Source organism: Phyllobates terribilis, unplaced genomic scaffold (genome assembly GCF_046119375.1).
Source record: "Phyllobates terribilis strain yellow unplaced genomic scaffold, ASM4611937v1 Scaffold_291__1_contigs__length_2406647, whole genome shotgun sequence".
In the NCBI taxonomy this organism is placed as follows: domain Eukaryota; kingdom Metazoa; phylum Chordata; class Amphibia; order Anura; family Dendrobatidae; genus Phyllobates; species Phyllobates terribilis.
The window spans coordinates 860,751-880,361 of NW_027363051.1; the positions used below are offsets into that span (position 1 = coordinate 860,751).

At 43.2% G+C, this 19,611-nt stretch overlaps 1 protein-coding gene across 1 annotated transcript in view; it reads right to left on the reverse strand.

The window, feature by feature from the left end:
* LOC141220396 (uncharacterized) overlaps nucleotides 1–19,611 on the reverse strand; it is a 163,367-nt gene that overhangs the window by 92,476 nt on the left and 51,280 nt on the right. Inside the window, 4 exon segments of the mRNA XM_073666323.1 lie at nucleotides 7,116–7,153; nucleotides 13,582–13,676; nucleotides 13,679–14,073; nucleotides 14,075–15,347. Of these exon segments, the coding sequence (XP_073522424.1) occupies nucleotides 7,116–7,153; nucleotides 13,582–13,676; nucleotides 13,679–14,073; nucleotides 14,075–15,347 (1,801 nt within the window).

The following is a 19,611-nucleotide window of genomic DNA, read 5'->3' on the forward strand; positions in this document are numbered from 1 at the left end:
CATAGTCACATGCCAATCATCATCGTCATACGCCAGTCATCATCATCACACACCGCTAATCATAGTCATATGCCAATCATCATCGTCATACGCCAGTCATCATCATCATCACACGTCACTAATCATAGTCACATGCCAATCATCATCGTCATACGCCAGTCATCATCATCACACGCCGCTAATCATAGTCACATGCCAATCATCATCATCATACGCCAGTCATCATCATCACACGCCGGTCATCATCATCACACGCCGCTAATCATAGTCACATGCCAATCATCATCGTCATACGCCAGTCATCATCATCACACGCCACTAATCATAGTCACATGCCAATCATCATCGTCATACGCCAGTCATCATCATCACACGCCACTAATCATAGTCACATGCCAATCATCATCATCATACGCCAGTCATCATCATCACACGCCGCTAATCATAGTCACATGCCAATCATCATCGTCATACGCCAGTCATCATCATCACACGCCGCTAATCATAGTCACATGCCAATCATCATCGTCATACGCCAGTCATCATCATCACTCACCGCTAATCATAGTCACATGCCAATCATCATCATCATACGCCAGTCATCATCATCACACGCCGCTAATCATAGTCACATGCCAATCATCATCGTCATACGCCAGTCATCATCATCACACGCCGCTAATCATAGTCACATGCCAATCATCATCGTCATACGCCAGTCATCATCATCACTCACCGCTAATCATAGTCATATGCCAATCATCATCGTCATACGCCAGTCATCATCATCATCACACGTCACTAATCATAGTCACATGCCAATCATCATCGTCATACGCCAGTCATCATCATCACACGCCGCTAATCATAGTCACATGCCAATCATCATCATCATACGCCAGTCATCATCATCACACGCCGGTCATCATCATCACACGCCGCTAATCATAGTCACATGCCAATCATCATCGTCATACGCCAGTCATCATCATCACACGCCACTAATCATAGTCACATGCCAATCATCATCGTCATACGCCAGTCATCATCATCACACGCCACTAATCATAGTCACATGCCAATCATCATCATCATACGCCAGTCATCATCATCACACGCCGCTAATCATAGTCACATGCCAATCATCATCGTCATACGCCAGTCATCATCATCACACGCCGCTAATCATAGTCACATGCCAATCATCATCGTCATACGCCAGTCATCATCATCACACGCCACTAATCATAGTCACATGCCAATCATCATCATCATACGCCAGTCATCATCATCACACGCCGCTAATCATAGTCACATGCCAATCATCATCGTCATACGTCAGTCATCATCATCACACGCTGGTCATTATTACATACCTGTGGAAACATCTACCGGAATCTCCTCCTTCCCGTCACTCACACACGGCTGATCGAGGTCATAGATGTCACAGATTTTGGTGGTTTCTTGTATTGTGCTGATTGTTACATCTGATATATCAGGAGGAAGATCCGACTAAGAATAAAGTGAAGGACGAGACAGAAGAAGAAGTGATGACGAGGGGGCGTCATCACTTCTTCTTCTGTCTCGTCCTTCACTTTATTCTTAGTCGGATCTTCCTCCTGATATATCAGATGTAACAATCAGCACAATACAAGAAACCACCAAAATCTGTGACATCTATGACCTCGATCAGAAATGTCCCCCCATATACAGATCCGGTACAGGGCTCAGCACCGTCTACCTGATGATCCTCCGGGATGTTGTGATTCTCCTCTGGACAGTCCTGGGGATACAGAGGACGGGGACATCTCTCTGGTGGATTTCTTTCCATGAGTCCATCTGTAGGAAACACATAGTGACAGAATACAGTGACATGTAAAAGTTTGGGCACCAATGGTCAAAATTACTGTTATTGTGAACAGTTAAGTTGAAGATGAAATAAACGGCCTAAAGTTACAGATGACATTTCCTTTGTATTTTAGGCAAAACAATAAATAATAAATTATATATATTTTCATCTTTTACATTTAAAAAAAAATTCAATAAGGGAAAATGGGCAAATGCAAAAGTTTTGGCACCCGGCAAGGTTAGCACCTAGTAGCGCCCCCTTTTGAAAGTATCACAGCTTGTAAATGCTTTTTGTAGCTGACAATAGTCTTTCAATTCTTGTTTGAGGGATTTTCAATCATTCTTCTTTGGAGAATTCTTCCCGTTCTGTGAGATTCTTGGGTCGTCTTGCATCCTGTGCTATTTTGAGGTCTAGCCACAGATTTTCAATGATGTTCAAATCAGGGGACTATGAGGGCCATTGTAAAACCTTCAGCTTGCGCCTTTTGACGTGTGTTTAGTATCATTATCATTTGCCATCCTTTTTTCACCTCCAGCTTTTTTGCAGATGATGTTATGTTTGCATCAAGAATTTGCTGAAATTTCTTGGAATCCATTCTTCCCTCTACCCGTTCCCTGTGCCATTGGCTGCAACACAACCCCAAAGCAGGATTGATCCACCACCATGCTTAATGGTTGGCGAGATGTTCTTTTCCTAAAATTCTGTGCCCTTTTTTCTCCACACAACTTTGATCATTGCTCTATTTTAACCACATCGGTCCACAAGACTTGTGTCCAAAATGCATCAGACCTTCTTAGATGTACTTTTGCATACTTCTGACGCTGAATTTCATGGTGAGGTCACAGGAGAGGTTTTCTTCTGATGACTCTTCCATGAAGGCCATATTTGTGCAGGTGTCTCTGAAGAGTACAACAATGTACCACAACTCCAGAGTCTGCTAAATCTTTCTGAAGGTCTTTTGCAGTCAGGCGGGGGTTCTGATTTGCCTCTCTAGCAATCCTACTGAAAATTAATTTGGTCTTCCAGACCTTATCTTGACCTCCACTGTTTCTGTTAACTGCCATTTCTTTATTACATTTTGAACCGAGGAAAGGGCAACTTGAAAACGCTTTGCTCATAGCCTTCTCCTGCTTTGTGGGCCTCCACCATTTTCAGAGTGCTAGACAGCGGATTAGAAGAAGCCATGGCTGCTGTTTTTTGGCACATTGCTAGAGTAGGCTGTGTTTTAATAACGCTGGCCTTTCCTAACGATCATAGTGAACGAGCCCTAACCCTAACAGGCTAAGTAAGGTCCGAATCATTGGTCAAAGTTATCTGAGCACACAAATGTCCAAGGGTAATACAAAGGAAATGTGTCATCTTTAACTTTAGGTCTTTTAGAGATCATTTCATCTTCAACTTGCTTAACTGTGCAACAATAACAGGAATTTTGACCAGGGGTGCCCAAACTTTTACATGCCACTGTAGATTGTGTCATGTGATCATGAGATGATGGGAGTTGTAGTAGATGACCACAGAACCGACATGACAGTCTCCCCTCCTCACCCTGATCGGCCCATATTGCGGTCGCCTCTTGCTCTCCATGTATAACCTCAACCTTAATATCAATCAGATCTTCACCCTAAAAAGAACATTGTAAGATGAGCTCAGGTCCCATCACTTTATGGTCAGATGTTGTGGGGACTTCAGTGTCATCTACCTGATGATCCTCCGGGATGTTGTGATTCTCCTCTGGACAGTCCTGGGGATACAGAGGACGGGGACATCTCTCTGGTGGATTTCTCCTCCTGGATCCATCTGTGGAGACACACAGACTGAATACATGACCTGCCGTGTATCTGTCTATATATAAGACTCGTCTCTCAGAAAAGGTAATTCTATGTTTATGTATCAGGGAATAAATTACATTGTTGTGGTCTTCACCCCCGGTACCGAGGACCCAGCACATTGTGGGCCTCAAGTATGAAGTGATAATCAGCGAGGCCAAAGCCTAATGCTCTCTGCTCTGCACTCGGAGGATGAGGACCCTGAGGAGAGGGACAGAGAAGACCCTCGTCAGTCAGATGGAGGAGCCGTACTAAAAAACAACTTCTCCAAGTCTCGTCTCCACCAGGGATGGAACCACAGAGGAGCTGGAGAAAGCTCCACATTTCTATCCATTGGTTTCCTCTCCTAATTCACTGTATGGAGATTGGGGGAAGGACGGTGACCATTTACCAGTGATTGTATTTTTGAGAGCTCATGATGTCACCATGAGGACACGGCCTCCCTCCTGGACAGGATCCTCTGGGATCACTCAGAGGAGAGAACCAGATCTATTAAAAGACGGGTTACCGTGTCTTTCTTCTTCTTTAAATAGAGATAAATCTCAACATCCGCCTCGGTATAAACACTAAAATAAGCAGCAAGTTCTGCGTTTGTCTCTAAAGGAGGAAAAAAGGGCACATGTACGACTAACGTACGAAGTCACCGCACCCGGAAGGACGGTGTTGTGGGGAGCACCCGGTACGCAGCGGTTAGTGCCTATATACTTTGAATACTTTGTTCTGTACAAAGTGGAAAAACACATTACAGGCTGATCCAACTTTGATGTAATGTCCTTAAAACAAGTCAAAATGAGGCTCAGTATTGTGTGTGGCCTCCACGTTCCTGTATGACCTCCCTACAACGCCTGGGCATGCTCCTGATGAGGCTCAGTATTGTGTGTGGCCTCCACGTGCCTGTATGACCTCCCTACAACGCCTGGGCATGCTCCTGATGAGGCTGAGTATTGTGTGTGGCCTCCACGTTCCTGTATGACCTCCCTACAACGCCTGGGCATGCTCCTGATGAGGCTCAGTATTGTGTGTGGCCTCCACGTTCCTGTATGACCTCCCTACAACGCCTGGGCATGCTCCTGATGAGGCTCAGTATTGTGTGTGGCCTCCACGTTCCTGTATGACCTCCCTACAACGCCTGGGCATGCTCCTGATGAGGCTCAGTATTGTGTGTGGCCTCCACGTGCCTGTATGACCTCCCTACAACGCCTGGGCATGCTCCTGATGAGGCTGAGTATTGTGTGTGGCCTCCACGTTCCTGTATGACCTCCCTACAACGCCTGGGCATGCTCCTGATGAGGCTCAGTATTGTGTGTGGCCTCCACGTGCCTGTATGACCTCCCTACAATGCCTGGGCATGCTCCTGATGAGGCTGAGTATTGTGTGTGGCCTCCACGTGCCTGTATGACCTCTATACAAAGCCTGGGCATGCTCCTGATGAGGCTCAGTATTGTGTGTGGCCTCCACGTGCCTGTATGACCTCCCTACAATGCCTGGGCATGCTCCTGATGAGGTTGCGGATGGTCTCTTGTGGGATCTCCTCCCAGACCTGGACTATAGCATCCGCCAACTCCTGGACAGTCTGTAGTGAAATGTGACGTTGGTGGATGGAGCGAGACATGATGTCCCAGATGTGCTCAATCGGATTCAGGTCTGGGGGAACGGGCGGCCAGTCCATAGCTTCAATGCCTTCATCTTGCAGGAACCGCTGACACATTCCAGCCACATGAGGTCTGGCATTGTCCTGCATTAGGAGGAACCCAGGGCCAACCACACCAGCATATGGTCTTACAAGGGGTCTGAGGATCTCATCTTGGTACCTAATGGGAGTCAGGCTACCTCTGGTGAGCACATGGAGGGCTGTGCGCCCCTCCAAAGAAATGCCACCCCACACCATTACTGACCCACTGCCAAACCGGTCATGCTGAAGGATGTTGCAGGCAGCAGATCGCTCTCCACGGCGTTTCCAGACTCTGTCACGTCTGTCACATGTGCGCAGTGTGAACCTGCTTTCATCTGTGAAGAGCACAGGGCGCCAGTGGCGACTTTGCCAATCCTGGTGTTCTGTGGCAAATGCCAAGCGCCCTGCACGGTGTTGGGTGTGAGCACAACTCCCATCTGTGGACGTCGGGCCCTCATACCACCCTCATGGAGTCGGTTTATAACCGTTTGTGCAGCCACATGCACATTTGTGGCCTTCTGGAGGTCATTTTGCAGGGCTCTGGCAGTGTTCCTCCTTGCACAAAGGTGGAGGTAGCGGTCCTGCTGCTGGGTTGTTGCCCTCCTATGGCCCCCCACATCTCCTGGTGTACTGGCCTGTCTCCTGGTACCGCCTCCAGCCTCTGGACACTACGCTGACAGACACAGCAAATCTTCTTGCCACAGCTCGCATTGATGTGCCATCCTGGATGAGCTGCACTACCTGAGCAACTTCTGTGGGTTGTAGAGTCCGTCTCATGCTACCACGAGTGTGAAAGTACAACCAATATTCAAAACTGACCAAAACATCAGCCAGAAAGCATTGGTACTGAGATATGGTCTGTGGTCCCCACCTGCAGAACCACTCCTTTATTGAGGGTGTCTTGATAATTGCCAATAATTTCCATCTATTGTCTATTCCATTTGCACAACAGCCTGTGAAATTGATTGTCAATCAGTGTTGCTTCCTAAGTGGACAGTTTGATTTCACAGAAGTTTGATTCACTTGGAGTTATATTCTGTTGTGTAAGTGTTCCCTTTATTTTTTGAGCAGTGTATATTTTATATAATGAGACTAATATGATTATATGAATGTTTGTAGTTTTCTTCATTTATTATTTCATTGTGATGTCATTTCCTTGTTTTTTTTCTATATAAATGTTGTATTTCTATGTGATTGCCCACAATTGACAAAAGCTCTGGAGGAGCTGAAACGTTTTGCAGATTTGTGGATGTGGAATAAATGATTGACTACAGGTGAGTGCCGGGATCTCTTTCCTTTCCCCCTCCATTACTAACCTGAGGCCTTGAAGACAGCTGTGTTTTTGACAAATCACAGCTGTCATCAACCCTAACCACCATTACCCCGATTGCCACCGCACCAGGGCAATCGTGAAGAGCCGTGCAAAGCACCTGAATTGGTGCGCCATTTCTGAGGCGGCTGAGGGCTGGTATTTTTAGGCTGGGAAGGGCCCAGTAACCGAGGACCTTCCCACCCTGATAATATCCGCTCACAGCTGTCTGCTTTACCTTTGCTGGTTATCAAAAATAGGGAGGACTCCACATCTCTTTTTTAATTTATTAGCTAAACACAAGTACAGTAAACTCCACACACAGGGCACTAATTATATATCTCACAGATATCTATCATCTATCTCGATCTTTGTACATCTAACACCTAAATATCTGTCATTTCTATTCTGCACTCTCTTCCGGCACGTGTCACACAGACGTGTGTGCGGATGTCACACTTTATGTCATCTGTGTACAGGACGTACTGACGTCTGAGCTGCCGGCAAAAAACGGACATGTCCGGTCCGTGTGACCATGTGCGCAGCCTATAGATTATAATGGGTGTACGTGTGTGTCTCCGGTACGTGTGAAGGGGGCCTAAAGGGTATGAGCACTTTTAGTATGAATTACCAGTAGGGGGCGTGACCACTTAAAGTGCCTAGGGCAGCATGAATGCCAGATACGGCCCTGAGCACAGCCCTAATAAAGTCATTAGAGCTGCAGATAAAGGGGGCTCGATTACAGCTCTGGATAGTGGGTTGTATGAGCCGGAGGTTATGAACATGGATGACGATACTAATATATGCCGCACTCTAGATGGAGATCCTACTAATTCATACAATACCCCCTTACATTGTCTTTTGGAGGAGGGTTTGGTATCGGCTGTACTTAATGCCAAACAAATAGAACGATTAAAGGAAAATCACCCACAATGTCCAATATTTCATACATTACCGAAAACGCACAAAGAAGGAAACATCCATCAGTCTAGAGTTACATTCAATACTGGCTGCAGAGAAGATTCCTATAATATAGTGAATATTACCAGAAAACATTTACCTATGTTATACACCGACAAGGATCCAGCAACAAGAAAGACAACTGACACGTGGAGGACAAACACCAAAGGTTTCATTGAATGTGGGAGAAATAAATGTGGTTTGTGCAAGTCTGTGCACAAAGCAAAAATGTCTGCATCTACTAACCATAATAAACCCTATAATATCCGACATCTCATTAGTTGTAGCTCCACAAGTCATTGACACCATACAATGTGAAGCTTGTCTGCTGCAATATGTGGGGGGCACGGTCAGACCCTTACGTCACCGCATTGGGGGACACGTTAGGGACGTTCTTGGCCCCACAACACGTAATACATCTGAAGCATCACAACATCTCATACAGCACAAAAGGGATTAATCACTTTACAGTTGTGGGTATTGAATATGTCACCAGACCAGCTAAGGGGGAGATTGGTATAAAAAGTACACCCCCGAGAAGCCTTGTGGATTCTGGAATTGGACTCCAGATTCTCCAGTGATATGAATCTTCGTTCAGACCTTGTATCCATTTACTGAATTGTGTTTTTTCCTCTTTTATAGTAATTATACATAATATACACATTATAGATGCAGACACTTCATTCTTCTATTGCACGGATGCTTTTTGTTGTGGACATATGATCATCCATAGGGTTAATGTAGACATACTTGCACATGTCCATTTGGGGCTGGGGGTCTCCGCTGTGCATTAGACACTAAGAACATTAACAGTAAGAACATGGAAGAGTCCAGGAGCCATTTGGTGAGCTGCATATCCTGCTACATGTTCACAGACTTGCCAGTGGAAAAGCCAGACTTCACATGCCAGAAATGCAAGCTTGTGTCCCTGTTGGAGGAAAAGTTGCGAAATCTAGAAGAGAGGTTAACTACCTTGAAAATCATTAAGGAAGGTGAAGAGTTCTTAGACAGAGCAGAATTATCTCTTCATGATTCAGAAAGAGAAGAAATTCGAACTGCACCTGACGAAACAGAGGAATGGAAGCATGTGACCCACAGAAGCAGGAGGATCGAGAGGCAGTCAGCACCCATACTGCTCAGGAACCAGTACCAGGCTCTCTCACAGGAGCACCATGAAGAAATACAGCAAGATAAGACTTTGCCAGCAATGAATAACCTTGTAAGCCCTCAGAATCCTCCTGGATGGAGAAAGAAGAATGTTGTGAAGAAAAAACGGAGAGTGGTGGTCATGGGGGATTCCCTGTTAAGAGGAACAGAGGCCGCTATCTGCAGACCAGACATAACCTCAAGAGAAATGTGCTGTCTTCCAGGAGCAAAAATTAAAGATGTGTCTGACAGGATATCAAGACTCTTCAGACCTACAGATCACTACCCATTCCTGCTAATACATGTGGGGACAAATGACACCGCAAGAAAGGACCTGGAAACCATCTGCAGTGACTTTGAAGACTTAGGCAAGAAAGTGAAAGAATTGGGAGCGCAGGTGGTCTTCTCATCCATCCTCCCAGTGGATGGCCATGGAACAATGAGGTGGAATAAGATTCTACAGGTGAACAACTGGCTACGTCGATGGTGCCGTCAACAAGGATTTGGATTTCTGGATCACGGAATGAATTACCTATACGATGGACTACTTGCTAGAGATGGGGTGCACCTTACAAAGACTGGAAAACATGTATTTGGAAGTCGCCTTGCTACACTCATCAGGAGAGCTTTAAACTAGAACAATGTGGGAAGGGAAGCAAAAGGCCAGAAAAAGCCATACAGCTGACAAATACTATTGAGATCTCTGCTACTGGAAGTGGAAAGGAAGAACAAAGACAAAACTATTTAAATAATAAAAATATGGGAGGAAGAGAAACCAATCACAAACTAAAATGTTTTTATACAAATGCACAAAGCATGGGCAACAAACAAGGAGAATTGGAACTACTAATGCAGGAAAAGAAATATGATGTCATTGGAATCACTGAAACTTGGTGGGACGATACACATGATTGGAATAAAAGGCTAAAAGGATACAACTTATTTGCAAGAAACAGACTTGATAAACGAGGAGGAGGTGTCGCATTGTATGTTAGAAAAGCGTATATCTGCACAGAGATTGAAGCTTCAGAGACTGGGAGTTCTGTGGAAACTGTTTGGGTAAGAATACAAGGAGAGAACAACGGAAAGGACACCATTGTAGGCATTTACTACAGGCCACCTGGGCAAGCTGAAGATATGGATGAACTCTTTATGTATCAAATGACCAAGTTCTCAAAAAAATATGACGTAGTGGTCATGGGAGATTTCAACTATCCAGACATTTGTTGGGAATCTCTCTCAAGTAAAACTAACAGGTCAAGCAAATTCTTATCCTCTCTTGCTGACAACTTTATCTTCCAAAAGGTAGGGGAGAAAACAAGGGGATCTGCTACTTTGGATCTAATCCTTATAAACAGGGATGAAATGGTTGAGGAGGTAAAGGTGGCTGGGACCCTAGGAGGCAGCGATCATGCTATTATAGAATTTTCGATAACTAGAGGAGGAAGACATGTGAAGACTCAAACTTCAAGGTTAGATTTTAGAAAGGCAGATTTTAAGAGACTCAGAAAGAGAATAGGAGGGATCCAATGGCTGGATGTCCTTAAGGACAAAAATGTCCAGGAAGGATGGGAAATTTTTAAAACTGAGATTCTCAAAGCACAATCGTTAACAATCCCGAAAAGTAGGAAGAATGGGAAGCATTTAAGGAAACCAGGATGGATGAACACAGAACTTAAACACATGCTAAAAAGAAAGAAAGAAATGTTTATTAAATGGAAAGAGGGAGGCATATCTAAAGAAGATTATAATGCAGTCTGCAGATCCTGTAGGGCACGTATCAGGTTAGCTAAAGCTGACAATGAATTAAGGCTTGCAAGAGATGTCAAAAGCAACAAAAAAGGATTTTGGGGGTATGTCAAAAGTAAAAGAAAAGTCAAAGATGCTATAGGATTTTTACAGGATGAAAATGGAGAAATGGTAAGAGAGGATGTTGAGAAGGCCGAACTTTTTAATTCCTATTTTGCATCTGTTTTCTCTCAGAAAGAAAATGTATCATCAACTGATCTTCACTGTCGTTTTAAAGGAATAGAAGAATCCAAGTTATCTGTAAACAGAAAGATTGTGAGGGAATATTTAGCTAACATAAATGAGTTCAAGTCTCCAGGTCCAGATGAATTACACCCCAGAGTACTGAAGGAGATCGTAGAAGAAATTTTAGAACCACTCTCCATAATCTTTGAAAATTCTTGGAGAACAGGAGAAGTCCCAGAAGACTGGAGAAGAGCAAATGTTGTTCCTATCTTCAAAAAGGGGAAGAAGGTGGACCCAGGGAACTATAGGCCGGTGAGTCTGACTTCTATACCAGGAAAGATCTTTGAACAAATTATTAAACAACATGTAGGTAAGTACATGGATAAGAATGAAGTGATTAACCAGAGTCAGCATGGGTTTGTAACTAACAAGTCATGTCAGACTAACTTAATTTCCTTCTATGACAGAATCACTGACTGGGTGGATCAGGGAAATGCTGTAGATATAGTATATCTTGACTTCAGCAAAGCATTTGACAAAGTATCTCACACCATCCTTATTGAAAAAATGACCAAGTATGCAATGGACCAGGCAACTGTTAGGTGGATTCATAACTGGCTTAGTGATCGGACTCAAAGGGTGGTTGTAAATGGCTTCACATCCAGCTGGATGAATGTCTCAAGTGGGGTACCACAGGGCTCCGTCCTGGGACCTGTATTGTTCAACATCTTTATCAATGATTTAGATGAAGGAATTGAGGGTAAACTGATTAAATTTGCTGATGACACAAAGCTAGGAGGGATAGCTAATACTAGAGAAGAGAGAGAGAGGATTCAAAAAGACCTAAATAAACTGGAGCAGTGGGCAGCAACCAACAGAATGGTTTTTAACAGGGAAAAATGCAAAGTACTACATCTGGGCAATAAAAATGAAAAAAGCATATACAGAATGGGAGGAATAGAGCTAAGCAACAGTACATGTGAAAAAGACTTAGGTATACTAATAGATCATAGACTGAACATGAGTCAACAGTGTGATGCAGCAGCAAAAAAGGCAAATACAATTCCGGGATGTATTAACAGAAGCATACAGTCTAGATCACGTGAAGTCATTATCGGACTTTACTCCGCTTTGGTCAGACCTCATCTGGAATACTGTGTACAGTTTTGGGCACCACATTTTAAAAAAGACATAGACAAACTGGAGCAAGTTCAGAGAAGAGCGACCAGAATGGTGACTGGTCTGCAAACCATGTCCTATGAGGAACGGTTGCAGGATTTGGGAATGTTTAGCTTGCAAAAAAGAAGACTGAGAGGAGACTTAATAGCTGTCTACAAATATGTCAAGGGCTGTTACATTGTAGAAGGATCATCTTTATTCTCATTTGCACAAGGAAAGACTAGAAGCAATGGGATGAAACTAAATGGGAGGAGACACAGATTAGGTATTAGAAAAAACTTTTTGACAGTGAGGGTGATCAATGAGTGGAACAGGCTGCCACGAGAGGTGGTGAGTTCCCCTTCAATGGACGTCTTCAAACAGAGGCTGGACAGACATCTGTTTGAGATGATTTAGTGAATCCTGCTTTGAGCAGGGGGTTGGACCAGATGACCCAGGAGGTCCCTTCCAACTCTACATTCTATGATTCTATGTGTATAAGAAGCCGGTTACTGGTGATTTATTATGTCATGAAGAAGAACTGAACACAAATACCAGGTAGAAACGCAGAGATGTTTTGCTCCTATCTGTTTTTTAATGTTTCTATGATTTTAATTTGGATTTTTCAATAAAAGTTTTTGGTTTTATTCACACTGGAAAACAAGTGCTGGATTATCAGTAACTTTCTTTGTCCCGTCCATTCCTTCCCAACTGTGATTTTTCATCCAAGCATTGAGAGATGAGCTGAAAGCAGACAATGTTTTCTATAGAGGAATGGCAGACATGGGTGTTGTCCACATAGAAAGCCTCTCCTAAATCCCATACACAAAAAAGCCGCCCTACAATCTGCCAGGACACATGTGGAAACATATGAAGACTCCTGGGACTTTATACTCTGGAGTGATGAGACCAAGATAAAGGTTTTTTTTGGAACTGATGGCTTCAAAACTGTATAACATTGAAGAGGTGAGGAATACAATGAGAATGCATGGTGTCTACAGTGAGACCTGGTGGTGGCCGTGTCCTTATGTGCGGCTGCATGAGGAGCTACATTTCATTGATGGGATCTTGAATTCACAGATGTTCTGCTCTGTAGTGACAGAAAAGATGCTGCCATCACTCTGTTCCCTTGGTAGGCCACTGTTGCATTTCTGAAGAACAGGGTGACAGTGATTCTGTGGCCAAGTGTCTCCTGATCTGAACCAAACCAAACACCTATGGGGAATTCTGAAGAGACAAGTTGTCATCGCTCCATCCAGCATCCAGGCTCTAAGAGCTCGTTATCGAAAAAGAGATAAAAGATAGATATAGTATTGTCACTAACTTGTTCATTCCAGGCCTAGAAAACTTGATGCCGTCCTTTAAAATTATGGAGGCCATACAAAATAATAGATGTAGTAGCTTTTGATGTGGGGTGTACTCATTTTTGCATCAACTAATTTGAGTAAAACTGAAGATTTTCTAATGAGAGTTATATTATTACCCTTACTTTCATGTTTTGATTACAAAAAAAATGTTCTATGCAACTTAGTGTTGGCAAAATTTTAGAAATTGATCTTGTGTTCAGTGAGCTATTAAATAAAATCTTACTCATCAAAGGGGGTGTACTCATTTATGCTGAACAATGTTTATTAAACTTTATAAAACACAGTGAACATAATTACACTTTCTTTCCCGTATGACTTCTCTCATGTTTTACAAGGTGTGATTTATGTATAAAAGATTTCCCACATTCCGAAAATGAATACGGCTTCTCTCCTGTGTGAGTTCTCTCATGCTGCACAAGATACATTTTTTTGGAAAGCATTTCTCACAGAATGAACATGAATACGGCTTTTCTCCTGTGTGAATTCTGTGATGTTTAACAAGATCCAATTTATATATAAAACATTTCCCACATTCTGAACAAGAAAATGGTTTTTCTCCTGTATGAATTCTGTTATGTGCAGCAAGAATTGATTTACGCATAAAAGATTTCCCGCATTCTGAACATGAATACGGCTTCTCTCCTGTGTGAATTCTGTGATGTTTAACAAGATCTGATTTATAACTAAAACACTTCCCACATTCTGAGCATGAATATGGTGACTTTCCAGTATGAATGCTCTGATGTCTACTAAGATGCCCTTTATTTGTGAAGGACTTCTCACATAGTGAACATGAAAATGTTTTTTCTCCTGTGATTTCTCTGATGTCTAATAAGATTCCCTTTATTTCTAAAGCATTTCCCACATTCTGAACACGAATATGGCTTCTCTCCTGTGTGAATTCGCTGATGTGGAATAAGACTCCTTTTATCTGTAAAGGACTTCCCACATTCTGAACATGAATATGGCTTCTCTCCTGTGTGAATTCTCTGATGTTTAATAAGACTCCATTTATTCGTGAACGACTTTCCACATTCTGAACATGAATACGGCTTCTCCCCGGTGTGAATTCTTTGATGTATAACAAGGTGTGATTTACTTTTAAAACATTTCGCACATTCTGAACAAGAAAATGGCTTTCCTCCTGTATGAATTCTCTTATGAGCAGAAAGATTTGATTTAAGCATAAAAGATTTCCCACATTCTGAACATGAATACGGCTGCTCTCCTGTGTGAATTTTCTCGTGTCTCACAAGTTTTGATTTCTCTGTAAAGCATTTACCACATTCTGGACATGAATACGGCTTTTCTCCTGTATGAATTCTCTTATGAGCAGAAAGATTTGATTTACGCATAAAAGATTTCCCACATTCTGAACATGAATATGGCTTCTCTCCTGTGTGAATTTTCTGATGTGTAATAAGAGTCCTTTTATCTGTAAAGCATTTCCCACATTCTGAACATGAATATGGCTTCTCTCCTGTGTGAATTCTCTCATGTCTAATAAGACTTCCTTTACCTGTGAAGGACTTTCCACATTTTGAACATGAATACGGCTTTTCTCCTGTGTGAATTCTCTGATGTATAACAAGCTGTGATTTTTCTGGAAAGCATCTTCTACATTGTAAACATGAAAAAGGTTTTTCCCCGGTGTGAATTCTTTGATGTTTAACAAGGTCTGATTTACTTCCAAAACATTTCCCACATTCCGAACATGAAAATGGCTTCTCTCCTGTGTGAATTCTCTCATGTATAATAAATTGTGATTTATAAGTAAAGAATTTCCCACATTCTGAACAGGAGTATGGCTTTTTACCTTTGTGTTTTCTGCGAGTGAAAAAATCTGAGCTTTTTGTAAATTGCTTGTCACACTGAAATCTTGAATCCACTTTGCCCCCTGGACTTTTGGTAATAATGTGAGATTGCTCAGGAGATGATTCCACATGATTAGGAGGATTATAAGAAAGTGAAGTGCTGTGAAGTCCAGGAGGTGCAGGAAGGGTGATGAGGTTTCCTCCATTAGAGTGCTTCCTGATATCTTTTCTTTTACAATTTAGTGATAAACCGTTATTCTCACAAGGATTTCCTGTAAGGAGGAAAGATAGATTACATGTGATTTTTTCAACAACACAAAAAGGATTTTTAAATGTTTTTTATGGATCTCACAATGAAGACCCTCGTCAGTGAAAGTACCGGTAATAAGGAGGACAACTACATGCCATAACATTAACACAATGACGGGTAAAGTGAATGACACTTATAAACTGGTGACATTGGCACAAGTCAGGGGTGCCAGAGATTAGACAGCAAATAGTTCTTTAAGTGGTAATTACTGATGACAGGTTCACTTAATGTACCTCCAGTGCCATTTCACTCTCTCAAGCTTCGTATCTTGCCCTTAGTATAGAAAAGTGTCCACGTAATTAAAGAAGTTGTCCACTACTATTAAAAATGCCGCCAATGTAATTAACCCGTTGAGAGAAGGTTTTTTCTAATTACCTAGCTTTGTCTTTATTGGCTGTGAGCGGCGCTATCGCTGGCCACTCACCGGCATCACGCGACCCCCGGCTGCAGCCGGCTCTTGCTTCCCCTGATGTCACGTCAAGTGAGGCGTGACTCGGTGATGCGATCTCCGCGGTGGATGCCGGGCTGTGGGTGGGGTTTCCCCGCGCGTCACATCCAGCATCCACCGCGCACTTTCCCAATGAATACAAGGTAATTGTGATTCACAAAATGTTATACAATTGAACGGTGAAGAAAAAAAAATTACATTTTTACCACTATAATGTTATTTTAGCCCCAGATTTTACATTTTCACAAGGGAAAATGGGTAAAAATGACCACATAATTTGTTATACAATTTCTGCTGAACGGGGCAATACCCCATATGTGGCTGTACTGTACTGCTTAGCCACATGGCGAGACTCGGGAGGGACGGAGCGCTATTTGACTCTTGGAGAACAAACTTTAGTAGAACAGTTTGCAGACTCCATATACAGAGCCCCTAAGTGGCAGAAGAGCAGAATCCCCCCTCAAGTGACACCAGTTTGGAAATTACACCCCTATGGAAATGTATCTACAGGTGTAGTGATGAATTTGACTCCATGGGTGCTTCACAGAAACGAGCAGTAATGGATGTTGTGAAGTGAAAATGCAAATATTCCCTTATAGTGGCCAGTACATTGTAGTGCCCTTACGTTGTAGCGCCCAGTACATGATTCCCAGCTAGTGCTTTCTGGAGAAATAAATTGGCTCTCCTCGCTACAGTAATGCCAAACATGTGGATGGTAACTGCACACTGTGGGGCCCAGGAGGAGGCGGCATTTGGATTTGGGAGCGCAGATGTCACTGGATTTCTTTAAGTGGGAGCCAAGTCACTTTTCCAGAGCCTTTGTGCTTCCAGTAATATGGACACCCCCTATATTACTGTTTACAGATGATGAACCTGAGTGGGGACTTGTTTTTTGTGGGTTGAGTAGAAGCTCTTGGTGGCATTTTGGGGTACAGAACATTTTGGAGCATATTTATCCTGTGCTGTACGCTGAACACTTACAGTGGGTACAGAAAGTATTCAGACCCCTTTACATTTTTCACTCTTTGTTTCATTGCAGCCATTTGGTAAATTCGAAAAAGATCATTTATTTTTCTCACTAAAGTACACTCTGCACCCCATCTTGACTGAAAAAAAGCATAAATGCAGACAATTTTGCAGATTTATTAAAAAAGAAAAACTGAAATATCACATGGTCATAAGTATTCAGAGCCTTTGCTCAGACACTCATATTTAAGTCACATGCTGTCCATTTCCTTGTGATCCTCCTTGAGATGGTTCTACTCCTTCATTGGAGTCCAGCAGTGTTTAATTAAACTTATAGGACTTGATTTGGAAAGACACACACCTGTCTATATAAGACCTCACGGCTCACAGTGCATATCAGACCAAATGAGAATCATCAGCTCAAAGGAACAGCCCAAGGAGCTCAGAGACAGAATTGTGGCAAGGCACAGATCTGGCCAAGGTTACAAAAGAATTTCTGCATTACTCAAGGTTCCTAAGAGCACAGTGGCCTTCATAATCCTTAAATGGAAGAAGTTTGTGACCACCAGAAGTCTTCCTAGACATGGCCGTCCAGCAAACTGAGCAATCGTGGGAGAAGAGCCTTGGTAGGAGAAGTAAAGAAAAACCCCAAGATCACTGTGGCTGAGCTCCAGCGATGTAGTAGGGAGAAGGGAGAAAGCTCACAAAAGTCAATGATCACTGCAGCCCTCCACCAGTCGGGCCTTTATGGCAGAGTGGCCAGATGGAAGGATCTACTCAGTGCAAGACATATGAAAGCCCGCATAGAGTTTGCTCAAAAACACATGAAGGACTCACAGATTATGAGAAATAAGATTCTCTGGTCTGATGAGACGAAGATAGAACTTTTTGGTGATAATTCTAAGCGGTATGTGTGGAGAAAACCAGGCACTGCTCATGACCTGCCCAATACAATCCCTACAGTGAAACATGGTGGTGGCAGCACCATGCTATGGGGGTATTTTTCAGCTGCACGGACAGGATGACTGGTTGCAAATGAAGGAAACATGAATGCAGCCAAGTACAGACATATCCTGGATGAAAACCTCTTCCAGAGTGCTCTGGACCTCAGACTTGGCCCAAGGTTCACCTTCCAACAAGACAGTGACCCTAAGCACACAGCTAAAATGACAAAAGGAGTGGCTTCAGAACAACTCTGTGACCATTCTTGACTGGCCCAGCCAGAGTCCTGACCTAAACCCAATTGAGCATCTCTGGAGAAACCTAAAAATGGCTGTCCACCAACGTTCACCATCCAACCTGATGGAACTGGAGAGGATCTGCAAGGAAGAATGGCAGAGGATCCCCAAATCCAGGGGTGAAAACCTTGTTGCATCATTCCCTAGAAGACTCATGGCTGTACTAGCTCAAAAGGTGCTTCTACTCAACACTGAGCAAAGGGTCTGAATAATTATGACCATGTGATATTTCAGGCTTTTTTTTTTAATAAATTTACAAAAATTTCTACATTTCTGTTTTTTTTTCAGTCAAGATGGGATGCAGAGTGTACTATAATGAGAAAAAAATGAACTTTTTCAATTTACAAAATGGCTGCAATGAAACAAAGAGTGAAAAATTTCAAGGAGTAAGAATACTTTCCGCACCCACTGTACATCGGGGTTTCCATCTAAATCTACAAAATACATGATTCAGATGACACCCCCGAGGGATCCATTCAGAATAATGAGGCAGCAGAGTTACACCGGACTCCGTCTAGCCTCTGGTCGACTGCGCTTTTATGCACGCTGAAAAAGATGGACATCACTGGATCATAGGCCAGACGGCGTCCACAGCGCCTCATTATACGGAATCTTCCCCCGGGGTTCTGACCGAATCGCAAGCTCAGTCATTTATATGGCAGCATGAGACTTGTGTAAGAATAATATGAAAATAAAAGATGGAAGTAATATTAAAAAACACAATTAGGAAAATTAAAAATGTGATTATTAAATCATTAAGAAGAGGTGTGAATGCGGCCCAGTTATTCATCGGTGCGCAACCGGACTCTGTACAAGAGCAGCCGCGCCATCACCGGACGCTTCTGCTGTGATGTGGACGGCGGATAAAGCTTCACTGCACCGGAGACTTCATACAATATCACACACCGGTCATCATCAGGCGCCGCTAATCATACTCACATGCCAATCATCATCGTCATACGCCAGTCATCATCATCACACGCCGGTCATCATAGTCACATGCCAATCGTCATCATCATACGCCAGTCATCATCATCACACGCCACTAATCATAGTCACATGCCAATCATCATCATCACACGCCAGTCATCATCATCACACGCCGCTAATCATAGTCACATGCCAATCATCATCGTCATACGCCAGTCATCATCATCACACGCCGGTCATCATAGTCACATGCCAATCATCATCGTCATACGCCGCTAATCATAGTCACATGCCAATCATCATCGTCATACGCCAGTCATCATCATCAGGAGCCGCTAATCATAGTCACATGCCAATCATCATCGTCACACGCCAGTCATCATCATCACACGCCGCTAATCATAGTCACATGCCAATCATCATCGTCATAAGCCAGTCATCATCATCACACGCCGGTCAACATAGTCACATGCCAATCATCATCGTCATACGCCAGTCATCATCATCACACGCCGCTAATCATAGTCACATGCCAATCATCATCGTCATACGCCAGTCATCATCATCATCACACGCCGGTCATCATAGTCACATGCCAATCATCATCGTCATACGCCAGTCATCATCATCACACACCACTAATC